The following is a 27710-nucleotide window of genomic DNA, read 5'->3' as shown; positions in this document are numbered from 1 at the left end:
CAGTCACAGCCTTCCTAATCACTTCCTGTGAAGAGTCATCTATTGTTTATACTTTCTTCATTGTACAGTTTGTTTAATTTAGAATCATAGGCTTAGGAGCCGAAACGTTGCTCTTATTTTGGTGAGGTGGTGAACCCACGAATAAATTCACCTTCTATATCCTGGAGTGCTGCCTGTGTTTTTCTTCTTTGATACTACATTGGTGGATTCAGCGGTGTTCATCCTACACACAGAGCGCCCCCTTGGTGGAAGGCTGGAGCATATGTGCAGGACCTAAGTGCAGGGTATTCTGTTTTTGTTGGACTGTTTAATTTAGAATGTCTCCTGCTCTGTTAATAGCTTGCTAGACCCTGCAGAAGCAGGGTCTAGCAAGCTATTAAAGTTTAATTTACAGAGCAGGAGATAAAACTTTTAAAGTAAGTTACATCTGATTGAAAGTGAAAAATAAATAAAAATGTATTTGATTTGTAAAGTGGCGAGTTCTAGCTGTGCAGCCAGTCCATCGCATCAACAGATGACAGTTGTTACTTATATTATCAAACAGTATCGTTTTAAAAAATCTGGTCAGATGTAGCCAAATGGGTTTTTCTCCACTCATCATCCAGCGTCAAACTTGTACAGTTTCTGTAGAACTGCCTCATGAAGACACTTCAACAACCCACCACCACATGCATTTAAATGGTATGCATCACACACATTAACACAGGTCAAATATGTCACAAACATACAGGGGCGGACTGACCGGTCGGGCACTTCGGACATGGTCCGAGGGCCCGGCCGGGAGGGGGGCCCGCCATCAGGGGGCCCGGCCGCCCCTTTAAATGCTGCAGCCGCCTGAGCGCTCTCTTAAGAGCGCTCAGGCGGCTGCAGCTTCTCACCTCCCCTCCCCGTAGCGTGGCCGAGCTGCCCTGCGTCCGCGGTGCCGGCCGGAGTGATAGGAAAGTGCACACACACTGAGTGTGCACCTTCCTGTCAGTCCGGCCGGGTACAGGAAACAGAAACTCCTGTTCCGCGCGGAACAGGAGTTTCTGTTTCCTGTACCCGGCCGGACTGACAGGAAGGTGCACACTCAGTGTGTGTGCACCTTCTTATCACTCCGGCCGGCACCGCGGACGCAGAGCAGCTCGGCCACGCTACGGGGAGGGGGTAAAAAGAGGGAGGGAGGGAGGGAGGGGGGGAGTTAAAAGAGAGAGAGGGGGGGATTAACCCCTTAAGGACCAAACTTCTGGAATAAAATGGAATAATGACGTGTCACACACGTCATGTGTCCTTAAGGGGTTAAAAGAGAGGGGGGGGGGTTAAAAGAGAGAGGGAGGGGGGGTTAAAAGAGAGAGTGGGAGGGGGGGTTAAAAGAAAGAGGGGGGGGTTAAAAGAGAGAGGGGGGGTTAAAAGAGAGAGGGGGTAAAAATAGAGAGGGGAGTAGGGGGGGTAAAAAGAGAGAGGGAGGGGGTAAGAAGAGAGAGGGAGGGGGGTAAGAAGAGAGAGGGAGGGGGGTAAGAAGAGAGAGGGAGGGGGTAAGAGGAGGGAGGGGAGTAAGAAGAGGGGGAGGGGGAGTAAAAGAGGAAGGGGGGAGTAAGAAGAGGGGGAGGGGAGAGTAAGAAGAGGGGGGAGGGGGGTAAGAAGAGGGGAGAGTAAGAAGAGGGGGGGAGTAAAGGGGGTAAGAAGAGGGGAGGGGGGAGTAAAAAGAGGAAGGGGGAGTAAGAAGAGGGGGGAGGGGGGTAAGAAGAGGGGGGAGGGGGTAAGAAGAGCGGGGAGGGGGTAAGAAGAGGTGGGAGTAAGAAGAGGGGGAGGGGGGAGTAAGAAGTGGGGGAGAGTAAGAAGGGGGAGTAAGGAGAGGGGGAGGGGGGAGTAAGAAGGGGGTAAGAAGAGAGTGGGAGTAAGAAGAGGGGGAGGGGGGAGTAAGAAGAGGGGGAGGGGAGAGTAAGAAGAGGGGGGAGGGGGGTAAGAAGAGGGGAGAGTAAGAAGAGGGGGGGAGTAAAGGGGGTAAGAAGAGGGGAGGGGGTAGTAAAAAGAGGAAGGGGGAGTAAGAAGAGGGGGGAGGGGGGTAAGAAGAGGGGGGAGGGGGTAAGAAGAGGTGGGAGTAAGAAGAGGGGGAGGGGGGAGTAAGAAGAGGGGGAGAGTAAGAAGGGGGAGTAAGGAGAGGGGGAGGGGGGAGTAAGAAGGGGGTAAGAAGAGAGTGGGAGTAAGAAGAGGGGGAGGGGGGAGTAAGAAGAGGGGGAGGGGAGAGTAAGAAGAGGGGGGAGGGGGGTAAGAAGAGGGGGGGAGTAAAGGGGGTAAGAAGAGGGGAGGGGGGAGTAAAAAGAGGAAGGGGGAGTAAGAAGAGGGGGGTAAGAAGAGCGGGGAGGGGGTAAGAAGAGCGGGGGGGGGGTAAGAAGAGGTGGGAGTAAGAAGAGGGGGAGAGGGGAGTAAGAAGAGGGGGAGAGTAAGAAGGGGGAGTAAGGAGAGGGGGAGGGGGGAGTAAGAAGAGGGGGAGAGTAAGAAGGGGGAGTAAGGAGAGGGGGAGGGGGGAGTAAGAAGGGGGTAAGAAGAGAGTGGGAGTAAGAAGAGGGGGAGGGGGGAGTAAGAGGAGGGCAATTGCCCCCTCCCCTGTCCGCAGGCACCGTGCGGGCAGCCGGCAGGGGAGGGAGGAAGAGAGGACCCGGGAGCTCAGCCTGCAGCTCCTCTGGGTCCTTCTTGCGCGAGCACAGATCGTTGCCGCGGTTACCACGGCAACGTTACGGCTCTTGCGAGAGTAAACTCTAGCCCTGGAGCTACGGGCTAGAGTTCACTCTCAACACTGTGACCACCAGGGATTCCTGGTGGTTGCAGTGGTGAGAGTGAACTTTAGCCCCATAAACACACTGCCCCCACACACCATACACATTCACACACTGCCCCCCATACACACACACTGCCCCCACACACACCATACACATTTACACACATTGCCTCACACACACACACATACACTGCCCACCCATACACACACAGCCCCCCATACTAACATTGCCACACACATACACAGCCCCCTCGTACACACATTGCCCCACACACCCTACACATTCACACACTACACCCCCTCACACACACTGAACCTTTCACACACACTGCACCCCTTACACATTGCACCACTGCTCCTATACCCTACTACAGCCTCATATCCCAGCAGACCCCAGGTAAGTTGTCAAACTGTTCGTAAACGGTTTGACTACTTACTCTGGGAGGGGGGCCCGGCCCTCCTGGCACCATAACGACTACACAGAGTAGTAGTGGTTATTGTGCATGGATTATTTCTTTGAATAATCTACGAGTGCCCCAGTAGCCAGCAAGCCAGCCAACCCACAGGCCAGCCAGCCCACAGGCTGGCCAGTAGACAGCCAGCCAGCCTACAGGCCACCAGTTAGGCTTAAAGCCAGCAAACCCACAGCCTGCCAACCGCAGCCAGCAAGCCACAGCCTGCCAGCCAGCAAGCCGCAGCCAGCAAGCCGCAGCCAGCAAGCCCACAGCCTGCCAGCCGCAGCCAGCAAGCCCACAGCCTGCCGGCAGTAGCCAGCAAGCCCACAGCCTGCCAGCAAGCCCACAGCCTGCCAGCCGCAGCCAGTAAGTCCACAGCCTTCCAGCAAGCCCACAGCCTGCCAGCCGCAGCCAGCAAGCCCACAGCCTGCCAGCAAGCCCACAGCCTGCCAGCCGCAGCCAGTAAGCCCACAGCCTTCCAGCAAGCCCACAGACTGCCAGCCAGCAACAGTAATTAAGGTAAGATGAGCCAACTTGGCCTAGGTATCAGCTATGTTGTGTTGCTATATTGTGAATAGGAACCAGAGTGTTGGAGAGACCCCCCTCCAGGCCCCATTAGACTCCATTGTAGTCTCTAATGGGACCTGGAGGAAATTCTTTCTAACACACTCTCTAAAGGACACTGAGATAGCCTCTGCTAGAATGCCCCCCCTCCCTCCATGGCCCATTAGCCCTCAATTGTAGTCTCTACTGGGGCCTTGAAGGGATTATTGCACTTTTGTTCCTTGTGTCTAAAGATTGTGTAGGGTGTGGCTGGAGGCGGTGCATGGAGGCGGGACATGGGTGGCGCTTGCTGCGGAGTATGGGTGGGGCCTGTAAGGGGGCCCTTGATTTATTTTGCCCGGGGGCCCTGAGGGTTCTCAGTCCGCCCCTGCAAACATATAAGGAAATCATAGAAAGTGACATTTCGATTTTGTCGGATCTCTGACCATTGCGAATCCACAAGCTAACGCACTTCATTACAGCTGTGAAATTTTACACTTTCGCTGATATTTTTGTTTGTTTACGACGCTGAGATACAAAATATTTATTGGTAGAAATCATGTGAATTTCTCACCTCCTCTGCAACATCTTGGGAGTTGGTGAGAGAGAAGAACGCTCCGGCAAGGAGGAAAACCAAGTAGGTCTGCATTTTATGTCCTATAAAACATAAATTAAAACAATAATAATAATAATTAAACACCATAAAATATCAAGCGTCACATTTCATAATTTCTAAACAGATTTTTTTTTTAACCATTAGTAATGTACTATCAATATATAATGTACTGATTTTTGGGGGGGGCTAAACCAAAATTTACTTGTATTTATTGTTTGTTAATTGTAGAGCAGATGTTATCCCAGTGCTACACTATGTAAATGTATTTAAGGAGTGGGCAATGCTTTATGGCAACACTTGCCAACCTTTGACATTTCTTTTTGTTATTTCTCCTGATACTGGATCTAGTTGGCTAACTGGCAGAGTGTAAAACAAAGTCAGTAACAGCTGGAATGTCAAAAGGTTAGCAATTATTGGTTTATAGGGTGCTAAAGAAACCCCTGCTCGTAAAATAATAAATCGTTCTTTTTTTTTGTTTTTTTTGTTTTTTTTGTTACCACGAATCACTTTAAAGCATTTACATATTCAGTGTGAAAAATAAAGGCACTACAAGCTTTGCAATAGCTATTGTACACGTTGGTAAAATAACAATAATAATCGGAGGACCTTTTATAACTATTTGTTTATGCAGGGCAAACAAGGGTAGAGACTCTGAGGCAGTATAAAATATACGATATATACAGTATAACAATTTATGGGGAAAAAAAGAAAATCCAAACAAATCTTTATTTTCCAATACTTACAGAAGTGAAACTAAGCAGATAAGTTAAAGGGTTACTACAACCCATTTTCCCACAGTATTTGTTTTAAGTCTAAATGCCCTGTTCGCACCCTACCCCGTTTTATGTATTTAGTAAATCCTGCAGAAAAAAAAAAGATTCAAACTTTTCTAAATCTAGCCACCGGCCAAGCTCTCCCAGATTGTGCCCCCGCCTTCTCCGTCTTCACATGGAGTCATTCTCTTCTTGTCTGTGGTCCAATCATATGCTTCTCATGGCGCAGGCCTACACAACCTGCGGGCCCCCAGATGTTTTGAACCAAGCCCATCATTCTTTGAATGAAACAGATAGCAAGGGAATCATGGGAGTTGCAGTTTAAAACATCTGGGGGGGGGGGGGGCTGCAGGTTGTGCAGGCCTGTTCTAGAGCTAGCTGCACAGCAAATGTACGACGCACTTAGCTACACTGTAAATGTGTGCAGTGTTCGCGTTCATGAGCAGTGAGATGAATAACAGCTCATTTCATTCATCATGTCCTCCTCCTGATTGCTGCAAAGGGGAAGGAGTGTGGGCTGTACATAGAATGGTTGGGCTGGACAAGTGGCTGGAGAAGTTGGGACATTAACCCAGAGCCGTTACTTGGACTGGGCCCATAGTCCGAGCAGGCTTTTACTTGAAGTTATACTCACAGTGCTACCTGCAAGAGAGGAATCTAAATACATCCGTCACCAGCTGCAGTGCGGGCTGACAATGTTCTTTTTTTGCACAGAACTCACATTAGTCTATGGCAGTGGTACCCAACCCAGTCCTCAAGTACCTCCTAACAGTCCAGGATTTAGGAATTACCCTGCTGTGTTTATAGAGTTTATTTTTCTTTCTTTCTAAAAACACCTTGGACACAATTGGTTAATCCCTAAATCCTGGACTGGTAGGGGGTACCACTGATCTATGGGGAACAGAGTTCAGTGGTGTAATTAGACCCCTGGACAAAATTATAGATCTCTCTGTATGGGCAGTGTTACAAATTGAAATTTTGCTCATACAGATTGCTTGCACCATGACCACTTTTAAAAGCACAAGTGGTCATGGTGGTTGAAGTAACCTTTTAAAACACAGTGATCAGAATGAGAAGACATACACTACACAAGGGAGCAAATGGTCAAAGTGGGGAAAGGGAGGTCAAAGGAGAAAATACTTAATGGCATATTTCTGAAAAACAACTTTTTGTAAGGTGACAGATAGCTAGGGAGATAGACAGACATCTATTTCATTCCTTCAGCTTTGCATTAGTGGCGATTGTATTCAGCAAGAATTAAATATTATACATTTAAAATATAGTGAATTTAAAATAATGACCTGACAATGTCTGTCCAACCTGTATGTGGACAGATGTCACTTATTTACAACCCCCATAATCCTAATCAACCCATTGGTATTGTTTTGTTTCACAGTTGAACTCCAGGTTGGATATTCCCTGACCACATCACTTGAGTTAGAATTCCTTCTAACAGCGTTTATTAGTGTTCCATACGAATGCATTTGGACCTGTGGTATCTCCGGGAAATGAGAATGGCAATGACCCATAGGTATCCTTCATGGTCTGTTAAATCTATCTTATTTATGTATATCACGTGCCTGACATAAAATAACTTCACAGCTATCAATTGCATGTTGCCGTCTAGTCCAATTTCCCAGGCCATAATGAGTTGATTTAATTTACCTGTGATGGAGTCAATACAGTAAAGTAGTGTCTTTTATAACATGTGCCATATTAAAGACAGAAGACTAGGTTCTACTTCTATTGTATGTACCAGGATGTACAAATGAAACTAAAAGAAGTCAGGTGTTGATGGGCACTGGCCAAGTGATACACGAAAGACATTTGATTAAAAAAAAATGTGGATCTCCATGTCTGAATAGTTTTTTGGGTCAAACTGCTCCCTGCAAGGACAGGGTCTATACACCACAACAACTCGACTAAAATAAAAACGGTTTTAGTGCTTAGCGTGCCCCTTTAAAGACAGTTTAACGTATTTGGTTTACTTTATCTTTCTATATTTATGACAATATCTGAAATATTTGCAGAGGAGCACACACAATTTGTCACTGTGGCGGACCGCCTGGTGCCCCGACTTGACCTAATAAGCAAGCAAGTGAGTGGGCACGGTACTCAGTGACGGCGCTCTGTCACACATTATTTTTACAGGTCTTTGTCTATGGCCCGTAGTCATTGGTCAGGAGGCTAGCCAGCAGGCTTCTCCAAGAGCATGTGGCAAAGGCCACAGTCACATACAGCAGATATGAGAAAAAAAAATAAAATACATACAAAGAAGAATAATTTGGGGGTATTTATAAGTAACTTGAAGGCATTTTCATAAATGCAGATTTCTAAATTTGCATTTAGAATATGAAAATGCCTGTATAATGCACAGTGTTCACCTGAACTATCAAATACGTGTATGCATAGTTGCAACATAGACTCTAAAGGAGGGTTCGAGAGAAGAGGGACTCACACTGTTATCCCTAATCAATAGTGTTCCTGCTATCAACATCAGGAGGATTACAACCTGATTGTTTTCCTGTTAGGAATAAAATCTGCAAATCTGAGATTAGGCACTGGGCATGCTGAGTTAATTCACTAACAACTAGATACATGTGAATATTACAACAATTAAAAGGACTTTATAATGTTGACCCCCGTCTTCTTTAAAATGCATTATTTAGATCAGGGGTAGTCAGCCTGGTCCTTTTTCAGGTGGGCGGTGGCGGCTTCTGCAGAAAACGCTCAGTGGGCCTCAATGGCCATGGACCAAGACCAGCAGGGGAGATTATTTCAACTCCCCTGCCGGCCCATACATAGCAGCTTTGCTGTAAGACCTCTTGGGCTGGTGAGGCGATCAAAGATCTCCCTCACTGGCCTGCTGGCACTTAGTTCCAGCAGAGGTAGGAAAGGGCCTGGAAGGCTCTGTGTTCCTCCTGAGAGCAGGCTGGTCAGAGAGTTGCTGCGCGTTACCATGGCAATGCTCCGATACTGTCAGGATCCCGCGGGCGGCTGTAAGGGGAGGCTGCAATCCGCTTGCAGCACTCACCCTCAGTTCTTCGCCGCCCGCGGTCTCCCCTTCCCCTACCTGTTGGCGAGCGGCGTCCTCACAGCCCCGGACGGCGCTCGCATCCTCCTTCTCGTCTCCCAGCGGCAGCATGTATAACGCTGCACGCTGGGAGACCGCACATTTATATAAACGCCGGGGTCAGCCACGTGACCCGGCGTTAAAGTCACAGCACTACAATCACAGTGGGAGGTATAGATATCTCCCACGTATGATTGTTAATTCTGATTGGAAATTATCCAATCAGAATTAAACACAGGATTTATATACTTACCTTTCCTGTCTCTCAGTGCCCTGTTGTGGTCTTTGCTTGCTAGTATTGCTACTGAAACTTGTGCTTCTGGTTACGTACTCTCTGGCTTGTTTATCTGACTTTGTGACTTTCTCCTACCCTTTGACCTCGGCTTGTTTCTCGTTATTCTGTCTTCTGGTTCCCCTTACTCGGCTTGTCTCCTGACTATTCTTTGTGTGCTTAGCTCTAAGGTCCGGTACAGCGCCTTTTCTGTGTGTGTGTTAGTGTGTTTGGTTCCCCGAATCGTGACAGATACAGTGCTGTGCTCGAAGGAGGACAGGAGTCAGCCTGCAGCCAGAGTAGCTGCAGGCTAAAGTGAACATGCCACCACTGGATCACCAGGGCTTGCAGCATTATGTCTCCCCTCCCTGGCAAAAGGTAAGAAGAAGGGAGGGGGAGACATTACATCTCACCCACCTACACACCTCACACAGCACCTCTCTCTCACACACACACATCACCTCACACACACACACACACTGCACCCTTCACACACACACGCTGCACATTTCACCCACATACAGCATTCCTCACACACACACAGCACCCTTCACACACACTGCCCCCTCACATACACTGCACCTCTTACACACACACTCCACACTCCACAAAAACACACACACAAAAACAGCACCATTCACACACACACAGCACCTCATAGACACACAAAGAAACAAAAGTAGAATACAAAATAGAATTTAAAAAAAAAATAGATACATTTAAGTACATATTTAATAACAAAACAAAAAAAAGCCTCCTTAAAAAGAAAAAAAATATATATCGCCCTAGTGCTATAAAATTAGTTACTGTGGCATTGGTGGGCAGTAAGGAAATTTTACCATCAACTCAGATACAAAAGTGGGTGGTAGGTATTAAAAGGTTGACTACCCTTGATTTAGATAATACATTAAAAAATATGTTGAATAAATACATTCAATAAAGAAGATACCTTTTATTTTCTTAGATTGCAGCAAACCCTCAAGGTGAGAAGCACCCTGCAGTGAGCTTCACAAATCCAATACGTAGCTGAAATCCATCAGCTTATTCTAATATTCCTGTTATTTTAATTGGGAGTTGAAATAATCCGGAGGGTTTGTGAGATGTACAGCTAAACAGTAGCAGCAGTTCCATCAGTGTGTTGGTAGAGTATATTGCGTCAAGAGATGAGTTAGGAGATATACATTGTTATTCATTATACCTCTAATTTTAGCAAATTCAATACGAATGGCAAAATGTAACCTAAAATAGTTGATTAGTAAAAAAAATTATGCAACTCTACTATAGTCACAGCTTGGCTACTTTAACTTTAATTTTGTTTTTTGGGTTTAATTCACAAAAATTTGGTGTTTAGTGATTAACCTTGATAGGGAAAGCAACATTGTAGTAGGCTTGGGGGAAAACCATCCATTTTATTGTGGAGCATATTGCTTTTTCTACGTCAGATCCGAGACCCCTTAGATCTCCAGCTAATCCCCGTCCACTCATATCGCAGCCGATGAAAATGTGCTATTTTTAGTAGGCTTCCTTCTAGTTTAAATCCCTTGATTAAATGCAAAGCTTTCCACTGTCTCTCACTGGGTATTAGTGGCTAACCATAGAATCCCAAGGTAGACATTACCCCACAAAACATATCATCTCATACACAGTATTCTATATTGAGAACGTGTTCGATTCCAGAAGCCTAGTGTGGGCTTGTCACAGTGATGGTACTGCAGGCGCAGAGATATGTGGCTCTGTCATACGAACACAGTATCCCTTATGAATAACAATCCCAATAAAAGCCTGCACACGCTGGGATCCCAACATCAAACGCCAGACACCTTGTTATTATATAATGAATTCTGTTTACATGCAGATCACACACCGTATAATCTCATATTCTAGACAATTTTTTATTTATTTTTTAATATCAGCGGGGCTCATTAAAAACTGTGAGCCTTTTGCAGGTGATTTATAAATCCGTTCTGAGTACTGCTCTGCAATCTACTTTTCCCAAGTTAAGAGCGCACTCACGTTAAGGATTGCACATTCATTTTAGCCATTGTTACATCTTGTACATTGTGTCGGCGCAGTAAATTCTACCATTCTTTTCAATTAATGCTCTGACCATGCACCCTCTTGTGAAATACCTGCCTTGAATTATCTGTGACAGAAAGGAGACTACAAGATGCTTTTGTAATGAGCCATTCTCACTTTTGTATCTCCTGCTTTGCATTATGGGTCACAGAACAGCATTCTTTATCAATTACGCTTACTGTTAAAGTAGCCAGTAAAAACAAAACTTTTTTCTTTTTAAATAAACGCAGATGGTGGGTGGTTTCACCTCTCCACAACCCTTATACATCTTTGTTTTGGGACAGAAGTCTGAATGAAAGATGATTTCAACATCTTGTCCAAACCCTCTCTCTTTTCTGAGCCTCCAGCTGTTTTTTTTATTTTTTTATTTCACTCATGCATTCAAATGTCTCCTGTGCTTCCTTTGACCTTCTTCTGTGCCCATAAAAATAGTCTGGTTAAGAGAGGACATTATTCAGCCTTAGGATAGATAGCTGTTTTATTAGTTTATTCCTACAAGCTTAAGCGCTATGGTGGTTCTTGGATTTCCTTAAACGAATCCAACATAGTTTTGAAAACGCAACGTTTGTCTAGGATTAACGTAAAAAAAAGAGACGCAAGTAGAACAAGAAATATATCCCAAACTTCCATAGATGAAAAACATATGGAGTTTTGTTTTAACTTCATGTTTTATGTCTTCCATGTGCCAAACAATAAGTCAAAACCTTTCCCTGAGTAAGTACCCTATTCTAACACTCGTCTGTAAATGTGTATTATTGACCGTGTTTCAATTATTATTATTATTGGTATTTATATAGCGCCAACTTATTCCTCAGTGCTTTACAATATTATGGAAGGGGGAAATTTAACAATAAGAGTGACAAATTAAAAATGATACAGTATAGGTAGATGAGGACCTTGCTCAGACGAGCTTACAGAGAGGACAGTAAATGTGAGCAGAATGAAAGGAAACATGAAAGCTCGTAGCCACTACAGACATCAGGGAATAGTTTCCAAAAAGCATAGTGTGGGCGCATCATTACTGACGAGCACTACGCTATGGGCACCAGTGGGTTGACCTGCTTGATCGATAGACAGCCAGGTGTGCATTCATACAAGGCTGGGCTGTCAATTCTTTGAGCGGAGAAGAAGCTCCCTTTCAATTCGGGGCACTGGCCTGCACCCTTCAATCAGTGTCCTACTTGCGCGTATGATGTATTTGGCAGGTATGATATATATTAAACCACAGCCACTCTAACATAATACTAATGCCATAGCATTGCTCTCAATGATGAAGATATATGTGTCACTGCCTTGTATCCATTGTTTTATGTTGTGGTAGCTTTCTCGCACAACAGATGTATATTCTCCATACCTATAGGCTGGACTGGCACCATGGGAGGTGTAGTTCACAAACATCTGAGACCCAAAACACTCCAGTCTGAACAGTCGTGGAAAACAGTGATGAATTTAAAATTCAAAAATCACTTTATTAACATTACTCTTATTATTGCTGAAGACCTTTTTGTGGAAATATATATATATATATTAGTAAACTAGCGAGGTGTCCTTACAAAAGTGTATCTTCGTCCCCCGTCACCTGTTTTAATCCAACCCTGAGAGAGAGTTAAGACCTAATATAATTTTTCCTGGGATTCCCATAGCGGTCAGTGATCTCATAATATGCAAAAAAGGACAATATCTCCCTCCCGCAGCAGCTCCTTCCCTCCTTTTCTTTCTTCTCAACTTTTTTCTCCTTCTCTTCTCCCTCTTCCCTCTTCTTTTTACATTCTCCTACTTTTCCTTTTTCACTATATCTGATATTGTTGTGTACTGTTTAGGTTGTTTAACAAGAATGTATTTTTTTTTTTTTAAATGGCGTTCTTGTGGTGCGTATTGCATGTGTTCCTCAACCAATAATATGTATTTTCAATCGCAAATGTTACACCTACTGACTATCAATAAATAAAGATTTTTTTTTTTTTTTTTTTTTAAATTCTTTATTTTTGTAGTGCAGGTGATTACATACAGCTTGTCATGCCACAATAGCTTTTAACAAGAAAGTCAGGATACATAGCTTACATGGCATATGGCATTAAGTTAGTCTTGCACTAATTTTTATAATGGTATAATAACAGGTGCTTAAACAATGTTGTTATATATGAGAATAAACAAGCTTAGAACATACGTTTGGTGGTGAGTCACCAGGGTGACACACAGCCCCATCAGCATGCATAACATGGTGTATTAACTACGATGTAACTTAGAGTGGTGTGTAAGTAGTATTCACGTTGTAACATGGAGTCATCAGTAGATGATAGTGAGTAGAAAACATGCAGCTTGGATAACCCCCTATTGTTAGGACATTTAGATATTCTGGACATGCGTGTAAGTTAGCAGTGTAGCATGGTCTGGCCTAGCAGCCGCTTCTAAACGTCAGGTACACACATAATGAAAATGCATTGGGCATTCCTGATATGGAAACTCTTATATAAGGAGTAAGCAGGGCATCAGCTAAAGAATGCGCTATGTTCCCCCTGAGCCTGGCACCCCCCTGCCCCACATAAATCATAAAATTAGCCAAAACGTAACCAACTAATAGACACATTTGTAAAGGAGTAAACAGGCATAAAACAGGTTACGTCATAGGCGATACTTAAAACGATATACTCTAATTGAGTTGGCTGACAATAATGACCGTAATTTTGGTGTATTATGCAGGCTAGTACATCACTTGGTATGCTAGAGTGGCATATACGCTTATGACCATTAAGGCTGCGGTAAGCAAGGGGTTAAAGTTGGGCCCTCAGTGTACTGAGCGCATAGTGTCCCTGTCTGGCAGCTCTGAGGTCTAGTTTTAAGTCCAGCATCAGGATCAGCCAATCCCCGTCAGCGGTGGTGGTGGTGCCTGGTTAGGTAAGGTCTGAGCCGCTGTCTTCGTTCTCCATGGACCGGATATGTTGAGGTGAGGATGGGTATGCGTTCCATTCGGCTGGTGGTATGCCGACCCATATGTGTGACTCTGCGGTCGGTGCGTTTGCCGTTTGTTACGTAGCGGGTATGGGTGATCTGCCGCAGCTGTTAGTGAAGGACCCGTGGTGCACCGCTTTCTCATTTTTGCTCTGTTGGTTACGCCGGTCTCGGGTCTATGCTGGAGCACCATTTGTAGGCGAGGCGGTTTAAGGCACCTTGCTGTGGGTGACACTTTAGCTTTACTTGCTTTGTGTAGGCAGCGCCCGTTCGCATGGTTGTGCCAGGCCCCATCCGTCGAAGCGGGTATTTTTATGTGTCTGCTCGGCCTCGGGTAGGCGTGCCTTGGGTTTGCTGCACCTGGCTCTGGGTCTTCCCGTGGTTTGCACTGTGGTGTATTTCCTTGAGGGGGTTCTTGCTCTGTGGGCCAAGTGAGGGCCTCTATCTTTTCCCAGAAGGAGTTAAATATGAGGTTGAGTCGGAGCTCTGTGAACTCCCATGCTGTGGCCGGAGATGCAGTGTGAGTGCTATCCGCCATTTTGTTTTCTGCCATGCTTCTCTCTGAGCCCGGTAGGCTAATTGCTTGTCTGTCTTTTATAGTGGGGATCGTGTGGGGGTGGCCCGGGATAACCCCCACCGGACCAGAGGGGGGGGAACGTGGCTTGTGGGGCGAGGTGTCATCCATGCCTGGCGGCAGGAGAGCGGCCACCTCTCCCGCTCCCGCCATGCTGGCAGGCCCCTCCCGGGTGATTGGTACGCACCGGAGCAATTGTCGCTTGGTGGGCATCGATGTGTGCGCCCCGGTTCCCCCTTTCACCAGGATGCCAATTGGCACTATTTCACCGCTTGTTAGAGTATTTTCTTTGCTTTTAGCGCCCCGATGTGCCGGAGCCGTCGTGGCGAGCGTCCTCTCGGCTCAGCGGTCAGGCCACGCCCCCCTTTTTTTATTTTTTTAAAGATCTAATTTATTTATGGAATATTTAATACTACCATATTTATAACTTTTCCTGTGGAAATCTAATTAGTATGTTGTAGTTATAGATGTTCTGGCTTGCAAAGCACTATGGGAGTTTATCGAAGCAAACCACTGAGGCAAAAAACAAACGCCCAACCTATTATGACTGGAAGACTCTGCTCGAGAGAGGCTGAACTGATGCCAACACACAGTCAACGAAAAACAATTCCCGCAATAAAGTTATTTCCAAGACTTTCCTTTTCCAAAAATATAATTCTGTGCATTAAAGTATAATACCAGAGAGTCGGCCAGGCCGCACAGGGGGGAAAAAAGCCAGCGGTTTCAGGAATATGACAGCGTTTCATGTCCTTCCCACTATAGAAGTGCAAGTTAAGGGAAATCATTTTGCTGATACCACGAAATAACGTGTTGGAGAGTAAAACTATTTCTGTGATAATGAAAGACATGTCAGACAAAGATCTGCAATGCTAGTGGGAAGATAACATTGCATTCTATCACACATTTCTCTAATGCTGCCAGAATACAATTTGCCAAAAGACAAATCCTTTCAAAGTGTACGAAAACTAGTCTAATCTTGAGTTTTTCTGGTTCAGTCACATCGGCCCCTTCTGTCCTTACAGCCGTCTTATGAGCCTAAAAAAAAAAAAAATGCAAGAATATATATATCAGCATCACCGCTAGGAACCTTTCGGGGCTTTTCTGAAAAATCAGGTTCACAAGGTGAAGGTTCAGATTGTCAGGAACATATAGCTAAAAGCTAGCGTTTGGTAAGATTTTACAAAACCTACAAGACTTACATATGTGTCACGGCTTCATCATGTATCTTAATACACATATTTCTGATGCCTTTGACCCTTAAAAGACCAAAAATGTTTTTTTTGCTTTCATCATAATTTAGTCCTTAAAGGGATATTGTAGACATAAAGCTGAAAGGGTTACTCCAAACACCATGACCAATTCTGCTTTTTGAAGTGATAATGGTGGTAGTCTAAATATGCATTGTGTCTGCTTGAAACACTGCACATCCAGAGAAGGGATGCCAGGGAGCCAGTGACGATAATTATGTATTAAATGTTTTTTAAATAATAAAATATACCTCTGAATATCATCACTGCCCAGGACATCATACAGGTGGTGACTGTAAGTTCTCAGCAATTCCAAGCTGTCCATGGGTTTTCATTCCACAATCCATGTGCATGCATTGATATATGATGACCCACCCAATTATACTCATTTCTAAATGTGCAAGTGAAATATGCAAGTTATTTATACAGAAAATTCACAGCAGTGAGAGAGTCTGTAAAAAAAAATACTTTTATCCCGACCAGGTAACAATTACCGCTGCAACAAAGTGAGAAGGGATCTAGTGGGTGTTTTCTTGACAAACAACCTATTTTATTTTGAATACTAATCTGCTGAAAATGAATAAAATGTGTTCTAAGTTGAAAATACATCCCAAAACGCTAAAACTGCAACAACAAAAAACTGTGACGTGAAAAAGAAAATGGAATACTCAACAATTTCTATAATTGTTACACACATTTCTGAGTTAATTTTTATTTGAGTTGACATCTCTTGTTTTGTAATTGTCTTTTGTTGGATAACTAAGTAACCTATTTACATATATTTGGATTGGGATTTTGTGCATATCAATTGCACTGAATTCCTCCACTTTGTGGCACAATCATCACATACACAGATACTGCACGTGGAGACGTAATATTAAAATAATTCAAAGTCAAAATGGCTGCCGACCTTTGAGATTAATGGGTGTGTTACTTTTTAATCTTGTTTTTTTTTTTATTCCTAGGCTATTGAGGTAGTCTAGAGCAGTTGAGAAGGCGCTATTCATATGTGAAATATGTTCTGCTGAGATAGGCATGTTTTAAGAGATATTAAGGGCATTAATACAACTTTAGCTTAATGAAGCAGTTTGGATGTATTGATCATGGTCCTGCTGTCTCGCTGCTCAATTATTTGCCATTTTAATGACATTTGTTTCTGTTTATACAGTCCTAGCCACACCTCCCTTGGCTGTGACTTACATAGCTTCCATGAAAAAAATGGTTTCATTTAGAAACATAGAATGTGATGGAATATAAGAACCGTTGGCCCATCTAGTCTGCCCAATTATCTAAATACTTTAATAAGTCCCTGGCCTTATCTTAAGTCTAGGATAGCCTATCCCACGCATGCTTAAACTCTCTCACTGTGTTAACCTCTACAATTCAGCTGGAAGGCTATTCCATGCGTCCACTACCCGCTATGTAAGCTAACACCTGCTGAGATTATTTTTAAACCTTTGCCCCTCTAATTTAAGACTATGTCCTCTTGTTCTGGTAGTTTTTCTTCTTTTAAATATAGTCTCCTCCTTTACTGTGTTGCAATAAAAATAATATAAACATTAGATCTCTCTTTACAGAAAATGTGTAGGAGGGCTATGTAAGTCACATGCAAGGAGGTGTGGCTGGGGCTGCAAAAACAGTGATGGCAGAGAATTGATCAGTGTTACTGTAGGGGGCAAAGTTGTTTTGGTGCTTGTAGTATGTCTTTGAGTCCTGTGCCCCACCCCCTTCAGTTAGTAATAGTGGCACTTTACTACCTGCCATATTTTAATTTATTGTGTTATGTATTTTTTTATGATAAAGAATATATATATTTTTCTTATACCTTTGTACTATTGACTCTGCTTTGAATGTAAGGAATTTTTCATGCTCAACTTCATAATCTTTAAACCCAATACTACTTTTAGTAGTTTTGCAACTAATTATAATTTAAAATTGGCTCCCAAACCTCATGACTGATTTAACAAAAGAGATGTCAAAGCATAAGAATATGGATAAAGTGCAGGAGGTATTGTATGTAGAGAAGTAAATGAATGTGAAATTCAAAATGTCTGCTGGCAAAATGCCTGCTTTTGATCCTCGTATTGCTTTTATCACTTCTACCATTGACTAATCATTTATTTAACATGTTGTAGTATAGTTCAGCAGAGAAATAAATGCAAATTTATACAATTCCAGGCTACACTGGTGCTAATAGGCACGTGGATATGTGTGGCAAACTGTTTTCTAAAAGAAGTTGGAAGAATGTTATGGAATGAAATATGGTCATCAAACCATGTGAACGAATGTAACTCTAGGTCACAACATAACTTTATACAGCAAGTTGCAGACCTATAACATATGAGATTCTGGAAAAGGGGATTATTTAAAGGAACACTTTAATGTTAGGAATACAAAACTGTATTCCTAACACTATAGTGTTCCTCTGCCCACTTTCTTTTAAACGTGTTTACTTTGTTTTTTTTCTTTGAAAAAATTGTTTTAGATTACAGGGTTAAGGGGACAGGGACAGTGCACTCAGACCACTTCAATGAGATGAATTGGTCTTGGTGCCCATAGTGTCCCTTTAATAGTGTACAAAATTGGACTCAAAAACCAAAACAGCTGCCTGACCATGTGACCTAGATGACCAAGCACAACAACATAGACACAGCAAATTGTAACACCGGTCAGTAGTGAAATAAATTAAAATGTATGCAATTCTATGAGACCCTAAAAGTAACGGATTTATGGTGGCAATTTTGATTTTACTATTGATATCCTTTGAGCAATCATGGCAGAGGACCTAACTGTGCAGAAATGTGACAAATTAACATTGTTATGTAAAACGGTTTACAGAATTTTGCACTATTCAATATCACTGCCATACGACGTTACCAATTGACTACTCTTGAATAAATAATAATAATAACAAAGTATTTAACCAGGAAAGGTACATTCAGATTACTCTGGTTTTCAAGTACGTCCTGGGGATGTTACCTTAGCCCAACATCCAGGGGTTGTTACTATTACCAAATTTAACCCCATAAGGACACAACTTTAGAAATAAAAAGGAATCATGACGTAATATTTCTGTCATGCCCTCAAGGGGTTAATGGTATTCCTAATTCATAGCATTACCTCGCACAATAATTTGCACACCTATAGCAAAAATGTTGGAATATTGCTCAACATGGGTCACCAAAATTAGGACACCTGACAGATTATGTGACCAATGGCCTGCATAAAGTGCCCCGTAGGTCACTACCAATGCGCTAAAGTGCATTCGCTTTACACAAGTGATTTTGTTTTTATAGGCATTTGAAAAAAGTGGCAAAACAGTAATCGTAAAAGATTTATTTTTACAAAAAAAGCTAATTATTTGAGCAAAAACAATAGGTTGTCCGGCAGCTTCACTGCCTGGCTGCATAATAATAATTTACTCAAGAAAATATCCAATAAAAGTATCCCTGAATATTTGAGTTGTTTGTTCAAATTTACTTTTCATAAAAACTGTGCTCTATATTAAATTTGTATATGCCCTTCAGGACATACTTGAAAAAGAATGAAATCTCAATTTATCTTTCTATGTTGAAAGTTTTATGAGAAAATAAACATATAACACCCCTCAATGCCATGTTCTCAGAAGAGAAAAACAGCACAAATAGTTATAAAACGTAAAAATTTGCTTTGCGCTTCAGTCTACAAGTTTGTATCATTTAGTCAAGGGGCAGTTTATCCAGAGAGGTGCAAACTGTCATTGGGGTTATGTAACAAAAGCATCTGAACATGTTGGAACAATGCAGTTCTAATCAATCAGTCTCCGCATGAGATTACATTGCTTGGATCACCCCGGGCTACAGGATGATAAAATGACTCTCCCAAGGTTACAATGAAGCTATCACAATGTTCACTTCAAAAAAATTGTAATAAAATTAGATTAATACGGTTGCTCAAATTTGTACTCCAACAACAGCACAAACTACCTCAAACTTGTGGTTTAGTATTTGATTGCATACTAGAGACCATTAATATTTATTTTTTAGAACTAACATAACCAACACACAATGGAAACAGAAATTAACAAAACGTTAATTGTAAAATATAGGTAAGAGAACAATATCAGTTCTGCCATTAATTGCTGATGTTCCAGACAGTACAAAAACAAAAAAAACAAAATAATATATACAGTAAAGATGAAGGTAATACTCAAATTGAGAAAATATCAAGGGTTGTTAATGTGGATGGACACGACATATCAGAGACAGGTCCTAAATTGTATCCAAAATGTTTAAGGAATTGTGTATTTAACCAGCCTGCCTGTCCATCAAGGTATTTCATTTTGTTGACAACTCCACCTATTGATGGGGTCCTGAAGGTATTCCAAACTGGGTTGACACATCTACTGAACAAAAACATCCAGAGATTTAAATTCAGTGGTTTTGTTTTCCATTACCGCGGAAATTAGACAATGGGGTCAAATCCAGAAAGGAGTTTATTTATGGCAGGAAACCCAATTCAAGAACGTTTGAAACTGTTCCCATTATATCTCTTCAAAACTGAGTCATTAGAGGTTCTAAGGATTCTGAATAAGTAGACAATGGTCAAGAACAAATATAACATTGTCGAAAATGTTTGGTGTTTGAGGTTAACCTTAGTCTGTTATGAGAATCCAGATCATAAGGTCAAAGAGGCAAAACTGACTTATATCGTTATCATTATATCATTATCATCCCAGTCAGATTTACGGAAAGTGTTTTGGAGGCCATCTTCCCACATGCCAGATATGAAATATTCTCTTGGGACAATCATGTTGATAAATAGATGTTAGTTCTAGTAGACTGGCTGCACACCCACGCACAAATCAACTGTAATAATGTATTTCATTCTAATGACTTGAAGTTATCATGCGCTATATTGCATATAGAAATCCTTATGTGACATTAACATGGATCCTTGTCACATCTTATTATAATGCTCACTAATTCTGCTATAGAAAATAGGCTAAAATTAGCGATTTAATGGTCAATTCCAATCAATTCACAGTTTAGTAAATAACCCCGTATTTATTAAAAAGATTTAGCTCTACGGTAAACATTATTATGGCAAAATTTGTTGTAGGTTTTAGTGATCGGAAAACTGAAAAATAACAGAATCTGGGCAAAAAAAGGAAAACTGAGATTGTTGGATAATATTTCCAATTTACCGATTAATAGCTACATGTTACAATTTGTTTTCCGCTTACTCGGATTCGATGTTTTGTACATAAACTCCATCGGTGAGAACATTAATTTACATTCATCAGACAGTCATTGTAACTCCTTTGCCATATTAAAAGCATTTATAATTAGACCAATCGTATTTCCTTTTTTCCCCCTCTAATTAAAGTGATAAATTACCCAGCAGTTTACCTTAAAGCCATTAATGAAATCACACTCTTAAACATAATTAATCTTTTCTTACAATAAGGACACTGGTTGAAAGCGTTATATGGTTGCAAACTATGTACATAAATAGCGTTGGATTAACAGAAACTCTCCCATAATGCAGTGTTGGTGCTGTGGGTTTGTGGCGATTTACTTTAATTTTGTATGCAGCAGTTTTCAATAACTAATGTTTTACTTGGAACCTTGACTGCTCATTACACAGTGGATTATAATAGGGTTGGAAGTGTTCCAGAGATCCCACTGAGATTAACTCATTCGAAATTAGTGAATTAATTCAAATGCATTACTATATAACTAGCTTTACTCTTAATTGTGCTAAATTGCTACAAAGATATGTATGATAAAAAAAAACTATGTTCAAAGCACATGATGTAACTTAGAGCTACTGTACTTCATGCAGCAAAGGTTTTAGCAAATAGCTCTTGCTAAGGCTGCATTCTTCTTCAGTACCTTAAAGCAGGGATAGGCAACCTTCGGCTCTCCAGATGTTTTGGACTACACCTCCCATGATGCTTTGCCAGCATTATGTGTGTAAGAGCATTATGGGGGATGTAGTCCACAACATCTGGAGAGCCGAAGGTTGCCTATCCCGGCTTAAAGGCATGCTATAGTCACCAAGGTCTGGTTGCAGGGTCCCTACAATGTTTACATTACAGGATTAAGTCCACCCCAATTATTGCACTGCATTAACCAAATAAAACTCGGCCATGTGACACAGAAGCCTCTCATTGAATCAATGCTGTTATTGGGTAGATTGAATGTGTGCTCAGCGCTTACCACGTATGTGCATTAAGCCCAAGGCCGCCACCAGAAATTTTGGGGCCCCTAACTGAGCTCAGGGTCTGGGCCCTCGGGAGCCCGCCTCCAAGACCGCCCACAGGGACCGCCTCCAAATTCCGCCCACAGTAATACACACACAGACACAAACACATTCAATGATACAAAAGGACACAGACACACACACACATACATACTAACAGACACACATACTGATACGCATATAGGCATACATACTGGCACACACATACTGAGACATACACACATATACAGACAAACAGGCGTACATAGTGACAGACAAACACATACTAACTTACATACAGACACACATGCATAAGGACATACAGACACAGATACCTTCATAATGACATACAGACAGACAGACAGACAGGCATACATACATTCATACTGGCATACAGACACTGACATCTATACATACATACACATACATACATTCATAATGACAGACAGACATACATTCATACTGGCATACATTCATACTGGCATACATGCATACAGACAGACATAGATGCATACAGACACTGACATCCATACATACACACATTCATAATGACATGCAGACATACATACACTGACATTCATACACACATAATGACATACATACATACATACAGACAGGCATACAGACAGACATACAGACAGACATGCCTACAGACATACATACAGACATACATAGACACAGGGCCGCCATCAGGGGGTGACAACCATAACGGTTGTCACGGGCCCGTCGGCCCTGAGGGGCCCGGCCGCCCGGGCCCCACGTGTAGCTGATGGGGCCCATCGGGTGACCCATGCACTTAGGGCCACCCGATGGGCCCCATATCTTCAGGGGCCCGGTCAGCGCTGCGGCCGTGGTATAGCGCGACCGGGCCCCTTTAAAAAAAAAAAAATTGCCGCCGCAGCGCAAGTGCTGCTGGGAGGAAGTGGTCACTTCCTCCCAGCTCACTCCGTGCGGGAGGAGCGCTCGCGCCCAACATGAAGAGGGAGAGCCAGCCAACTGCCAGTCCCATCAGCCCCAGCCAGCCACCCTCCTGCAAAGACAAGGTAAGAAACAGGAGGGTGGCTGGAAAATGAGCTGTGTGTATGTATGTCTGTCTGTATGTGTGTATGTCTGTCTGTATGTATGTCTGTCTGTATGTATGTCTGTCTGTATGTTTGTCTGTGTGTATGTATGTCTGTCTGTGTGTATGTCTGTCTGTATGCCTGTCTGTATGTCTGTCTGTGTGTATGTCTGTCTGTGTGTATGTCTGTCTGTATGTCTGTCTGTGTGTCTGTCTGTGTGTATGTATGTCTGTCTGTGTATGTATGTCTGTCTGTGTGTATGCCTGTCTGTATGTATGTCTGTATGTATGTATGTCTGTATGTATGTATGTCTGTCTGTGTGTATGTCTGTCTGTGTGTATGTCTGTCTGTATGTATGTCTGTCTGTGTGTCTGTACGTGTGTATGTCTGTCTGTCTGTGTGTATGTCTGTCTGTATGCCTGTCTGTATGTCTGTCTGTGTGTATGTCTGTCTGTGTGTATGTCTGTCTGTGTGTATGTCTGTCTGTGTGTCTGTCTGTGTGTATGTATGTCTGTCTGTGTGTATGTCTGTCTGTATGTATGTCTGTATGTATGTCTGTCTGTATGTATGTCTGTATGTATGTCTGTCTGTATGTATGTCTGTCTGTATGTCTGTCTGTGTGTGTATGTATGTGTGTATGTCTGTCTGTCTGTGTGTATGTCTGTCTGTATGTCTGTCTGTGTGTCTGTCTGTGTGTATGTATGTCTGTCTGTGTATGTATGTCTGTCTGTGTATATGTCTGTCTGTATGTATGTCTGTATGTATGTCTGTCTGTATGTATGTCTGTATGTATGTCTGTCTGTGTGTGTGTATGTATGTGTGTATGTCTGTCTGTCTGTGTGTATGTCTGTCTGTATGTCTGTCTGTGTGTCTGTCTGTGTGTATGTATGTCTGTCTGTGTATGTATGTCTGTCTGTGTATGTATGTCTGTCTGTATGTATGTCTGTATGTATGTATGTCTGTATGTATGTCTGTCTGTATGTATGTCTGTCTGTATGTCTGTCTGTCTGTGTGTATGTATGTATGTCTGTGTGTGTGTCTGTCTGTGTGTATGCATGTGTGTGTGTGTATGTATGTCTGTCTGTCTGTTTGTCTGTATGTATGTATGTATGTGTGTATGTCTGCATGTCATTATGTGTGTATGAATGTCAGTGTATGTATGGCTGCATGTCATTATGAATGTGTGTATGTCTGTCTGTCTGTATGCATGTATGTCTATCTGTATGCATGTCTTTATGTGTGAATGAATGTCAGTGTATGTATGTCTGCATGTCATTATGAATGTGTGTATGTATGGATGTCAGTGTCTGTATGAATGTATGTATGCCAGTATGAATGTATGTATGTAACTATGTATGTCTGTATGCATGTCTGTATGTCTGTATGCATGTATCTCTATCTGTATGCATGTCATTATGTGTGTATGAATGTCAGTGTATGTATGTCTGCATGTCAGTATGAATGTGTGTATGTCAATATGAATGTCTGTCTGTATGTCATTATGAATGTGTCTGTATGTCTTTATGCATGTGTGTCTGTATGTATGTTAGTATGTGTCTGTCACTATGTACGCCTGTGTGTCGGTATATGTGTGTATGTCTCAGTATGTGTGTGTCAGTATGTATGCCTATATGCGTATCAGTATGTGTGTCTGTTAGTATGTATCAATGTGTGTGTGTGTGTATCTGTGTCCTTTTGTATCAGTGAATGTGTTTGTGTCTGTGTGTGTATTCCTGTGGGCGGGATTTGGAGGCGGTCTCTGTGGGCGGTTTTGGAGGCGGGCCCCCAGGGGCCCAGACCCTGAGCTCAGTTAGGGGCCCCAAAATTTCTGGTGGCGGCCCTGCATAGACATACATACATGCATTCATACAGACATACATACATGCATACAGACATACAGATATACATACATATATACAGACATACATACATACATGCATACAGACATACAGATATACATACATGTATACAGACATGCATACATACAGACATGCATACATACATACATACATACAGACAGACAGACATACATACATACAGACATCCCAGTTGTTCCCAGTTGTGGACTCACTGTCCTACAAATTTCCACACTCATGATATAAAGGGCCTTTCACCAAAACACTTTATGGGCATTTTCCATTTACATGGCTGTATCATGCAGTAAGATTTTATTTTGGTGTTTTAGATCAAGGTAAGTGATTGGAGTTTGACAAAAAATTAATAAATGAGTCCACAGAAAAAGTGAAGCCAAAGGCAATATCACGTTAATGACCTTTAAGGACCAGTTTGGGCACCATAGCAACTTCATATAAATGAAGTTGTTCTGGTGCCTGGAGTGTTCCTTTTCGTACAAAACTCTTATAAACACAAAGAACACAATCTGTCTCAAGCTACTACAGGGTAAGGTGAATGTTTAGTACATGTGACATTATGGACACATAAAATCCTATCAGTTTACATTCTGCTGCCATGTTGAAAATGTACATTCCCAAACATACAAGCAGATTACTAATAAATACAAATCAGCATAAAATTTGAGCAACTGCAGTTACACTACACTATCACACCAATTTATGCTTGTACATCAATTCTAATTATTACCATCCTGTTGGAAGGACTACAAGACAAGGATGTGTAATGTGTAACATTTTTATTTGAAACAATATTTCTGCAATTAAACTGTAATTCATGGGGAAAAGTGTTTATTTGTTCTTTTATATTGAAGGAAAAAAATAGAATTATGTTTTTAACATGAATATTACGCATTTATTTCTACATAAGTTGTTTTCTTTAATTTACTTGTATGTCTTCTCCATCCATTGTACTGCATTTAATGTACCTTTATTGATAATTATTGGACAAGTTGCTAGTTTCACGTCGTAATAAACTCATGCCCATAAGTTACCGATTCTCTCAACAAATGTACTTGGAGAGCAGAGACTGGTTGAGATATATCATTTTGGATCCTGGTTTCACAGAATATGACCGGAGAAAAACAAAAGCTCAGATATTTATTGACATAAAAAGAGAATAAAGTATCCTCTTCTTTATGCCATAATGTTTTTTTTCTTTAAAGAAATGTTATCGAAATAAATATTTGCATTATTCAATGTATTATCAAGGAATCTATCAATCTGTTTTAGAAATCAGAGGTAAATTCCCAGTTTGTCTCTAGATTATGAATGGTTATAAACGTACAATAAAAAAGTTATTTATTGCGGAGCACTGTGAAATATTTTGTGCTGCTAAAATAATAATAATCAGCATCTCTTGGCATATCTTTGGCAGATTTACCGCAAATACGAAATCATTAAAACGGTATTGTTATTCTGTGGATCATCAGGGCATTGCTGGGGAAAAACTATATGCAATAATTTGGGACTTTTAATATAATCATTCTCTGTTAACCTACATAGTAAAAAGTTTACATCTGATTTTCTTGCATAAACTAATAATAAGGATTGGTTAATGTATAAGGCAGTCACTAAGAGTCTGATAAAATGTTGTTCTAAATGAAAGGTTATCTTGATATGTTTTGTGCTATGGGGTAAAATTTTGCTTTGTTGGCAACCAACGATGACAGTTAAAAATATCAGTAGAGTAGTTTTAAATGAAAGACATTTCTTTGGCAAGCAGAAGTTTTGCATCACTTGGGGTTATGATAAATTACCATGTCAGTAGTTGATGTACTGATGTACAGTAGTTTAACTAATGGTTTTAAATTATTTTTAGAGTCTCACAATTCCAAACAGGCACAGACATTTAGCAATATTTTGTTCTTCAGATAAAATAAAAAAGTCAGTTTCTTAAAGTTAACAGATAATCACATTTCCCCCTTGTACTTGCCAAGTCAACTTAGGTTACCACGACTTTAGCAGCTGTAAAGTCTGTTTTTGCAATTGTCCCATATGTCAAAATTTACTGAACTCCAAATCCTAGGACTGTAAGCCAACCCAAGTACCAAGGAAATTATGCCCAGTAGCCTGATTTATTATACCAAAGCAACTTTTTCACTAGCTGCTAGAGCGTTTTATGGGCCAGACACACTTACCTCTAATCTTCACTGGTTTTTAAATGCAGCAAGAGTAGTGGATACATGGCGTTGCTACACGGTTGGTAAGGAGGTTGAAGACATTTGTGATATATGACTAAAATAAGACATGAATAAGACATTGGTTCACAGTTTGAGAAACTGTAAAACAATGGTTCATTATCTCCCATCAATTCCAATTTTTTATAATCAAGGAACTGGCTTTTTATTTGAATAATTAAATAATCTCAAGGTGATTTGCCCAACAACTATCACCATCTCTTCCATTCCAACTGGTTACATCCTATGCCTAAAAAAATCCTCTTGATTGTAAGCTCCTTTGACCAGTGTCCTACAACAATATGTAATTGTCTAATTTATTGTTAAATTTCCCCCTTTATAACATGTTGGCGCTGTATACATGCCAATAATAATATTTCATAAAGTATATGAGTTATTAATATATATTGCTTTCAGATAAGCTTGGAATGATTTGCTCACATTTTGTTGCCCTAAAGAAAAAGATCCCAGTCATACCTTGATGATGATGATGATGAATCCTTTGAACCACTGGTTCTGTCTCTTGGGACAGGATGGCCTGGCTCCCTCCCCCAGGAGGTGGCTCTGTGGATCTGCAGCTGGGAAGCCCCTTAGCAGGCTCTTTATGTGGGCTTTCTGCTGTGTGCAGTGAGGTGGAGCTAAGGGCGGCTCTGGAAGACAGAGCACAGCTGGAGTAATTCCCCAGGGGGTGGGAGGGAATGATTCATTTTACTGATCTTATGTGGCATTCCAGCAAATTCTCACATGGCAAGCACAGAACAAACTCACAGATGTGTGAACCCCTCAGATATTTATCTGCTGTGAGGATCTGGCATTTTGCAACAGTCAGAGCTTGAAACAGATACCTGGGATAAATTCACACGGGAATACACATCTCACGAATTGGAATATTTGTATGAATTGCATATGGAACTTTTTTTTTAATTTTTATTCTTTATTTTTGTGTGCATAAAGAATACTAACATGCTGGTAATGCCACAGTAGCAGATACCGGCAGCT

At 41.8% G+C, this 27710-nt stretch overlaps 1 protein-coding gene across 1 annotated transcript in view; it reads right to left on the bottom strand.

Moving 5' to 3' along the window:
* The window catches only part of SERPINF1 (serpin family F member 1), a 78963-nt gene extending 51628 nt beyond the window's left edge, over positions 1-27335 (bottom strand). The window contains exons 1-2 of the mRNA XM_063449934.1: positions 27197-27335; positions 4331-4415 (exon numbers count right to left, since the gene is read on the bottom strand). Of these exons, the coding sequence (XP_063306004.1) occupies positions 4331-4405 (75 nt within the window). The 5' untranslated portion in view covers positions 4406-4415; positions 27197-27335. The remainder of the gene's footprint in view (positions 1-4330; positions 4416-27196) is intronic.
* Positions 27336-27710: the final 375 nt, after the last annotated feature.

Source organism: Pelobates fuscus, chromosome 1, assembly GCF_036172605.1.
Source record: "Pelobates fuscus isolate aPelFus1 chromosome 1, aPelFus1.pri, whole genome shotgun sequence".
NCBI classification, from domain to species: Eukaryota; Metazoa; Chordata; class Amphibia; order Anura; family Pelobatidae; genus Pelobates; species Pelobates fuscus.
Note: the sequence above shows the minus strand (reverse complement) of the source record. Positions and strands in the feature narration are given on the sequence as shown.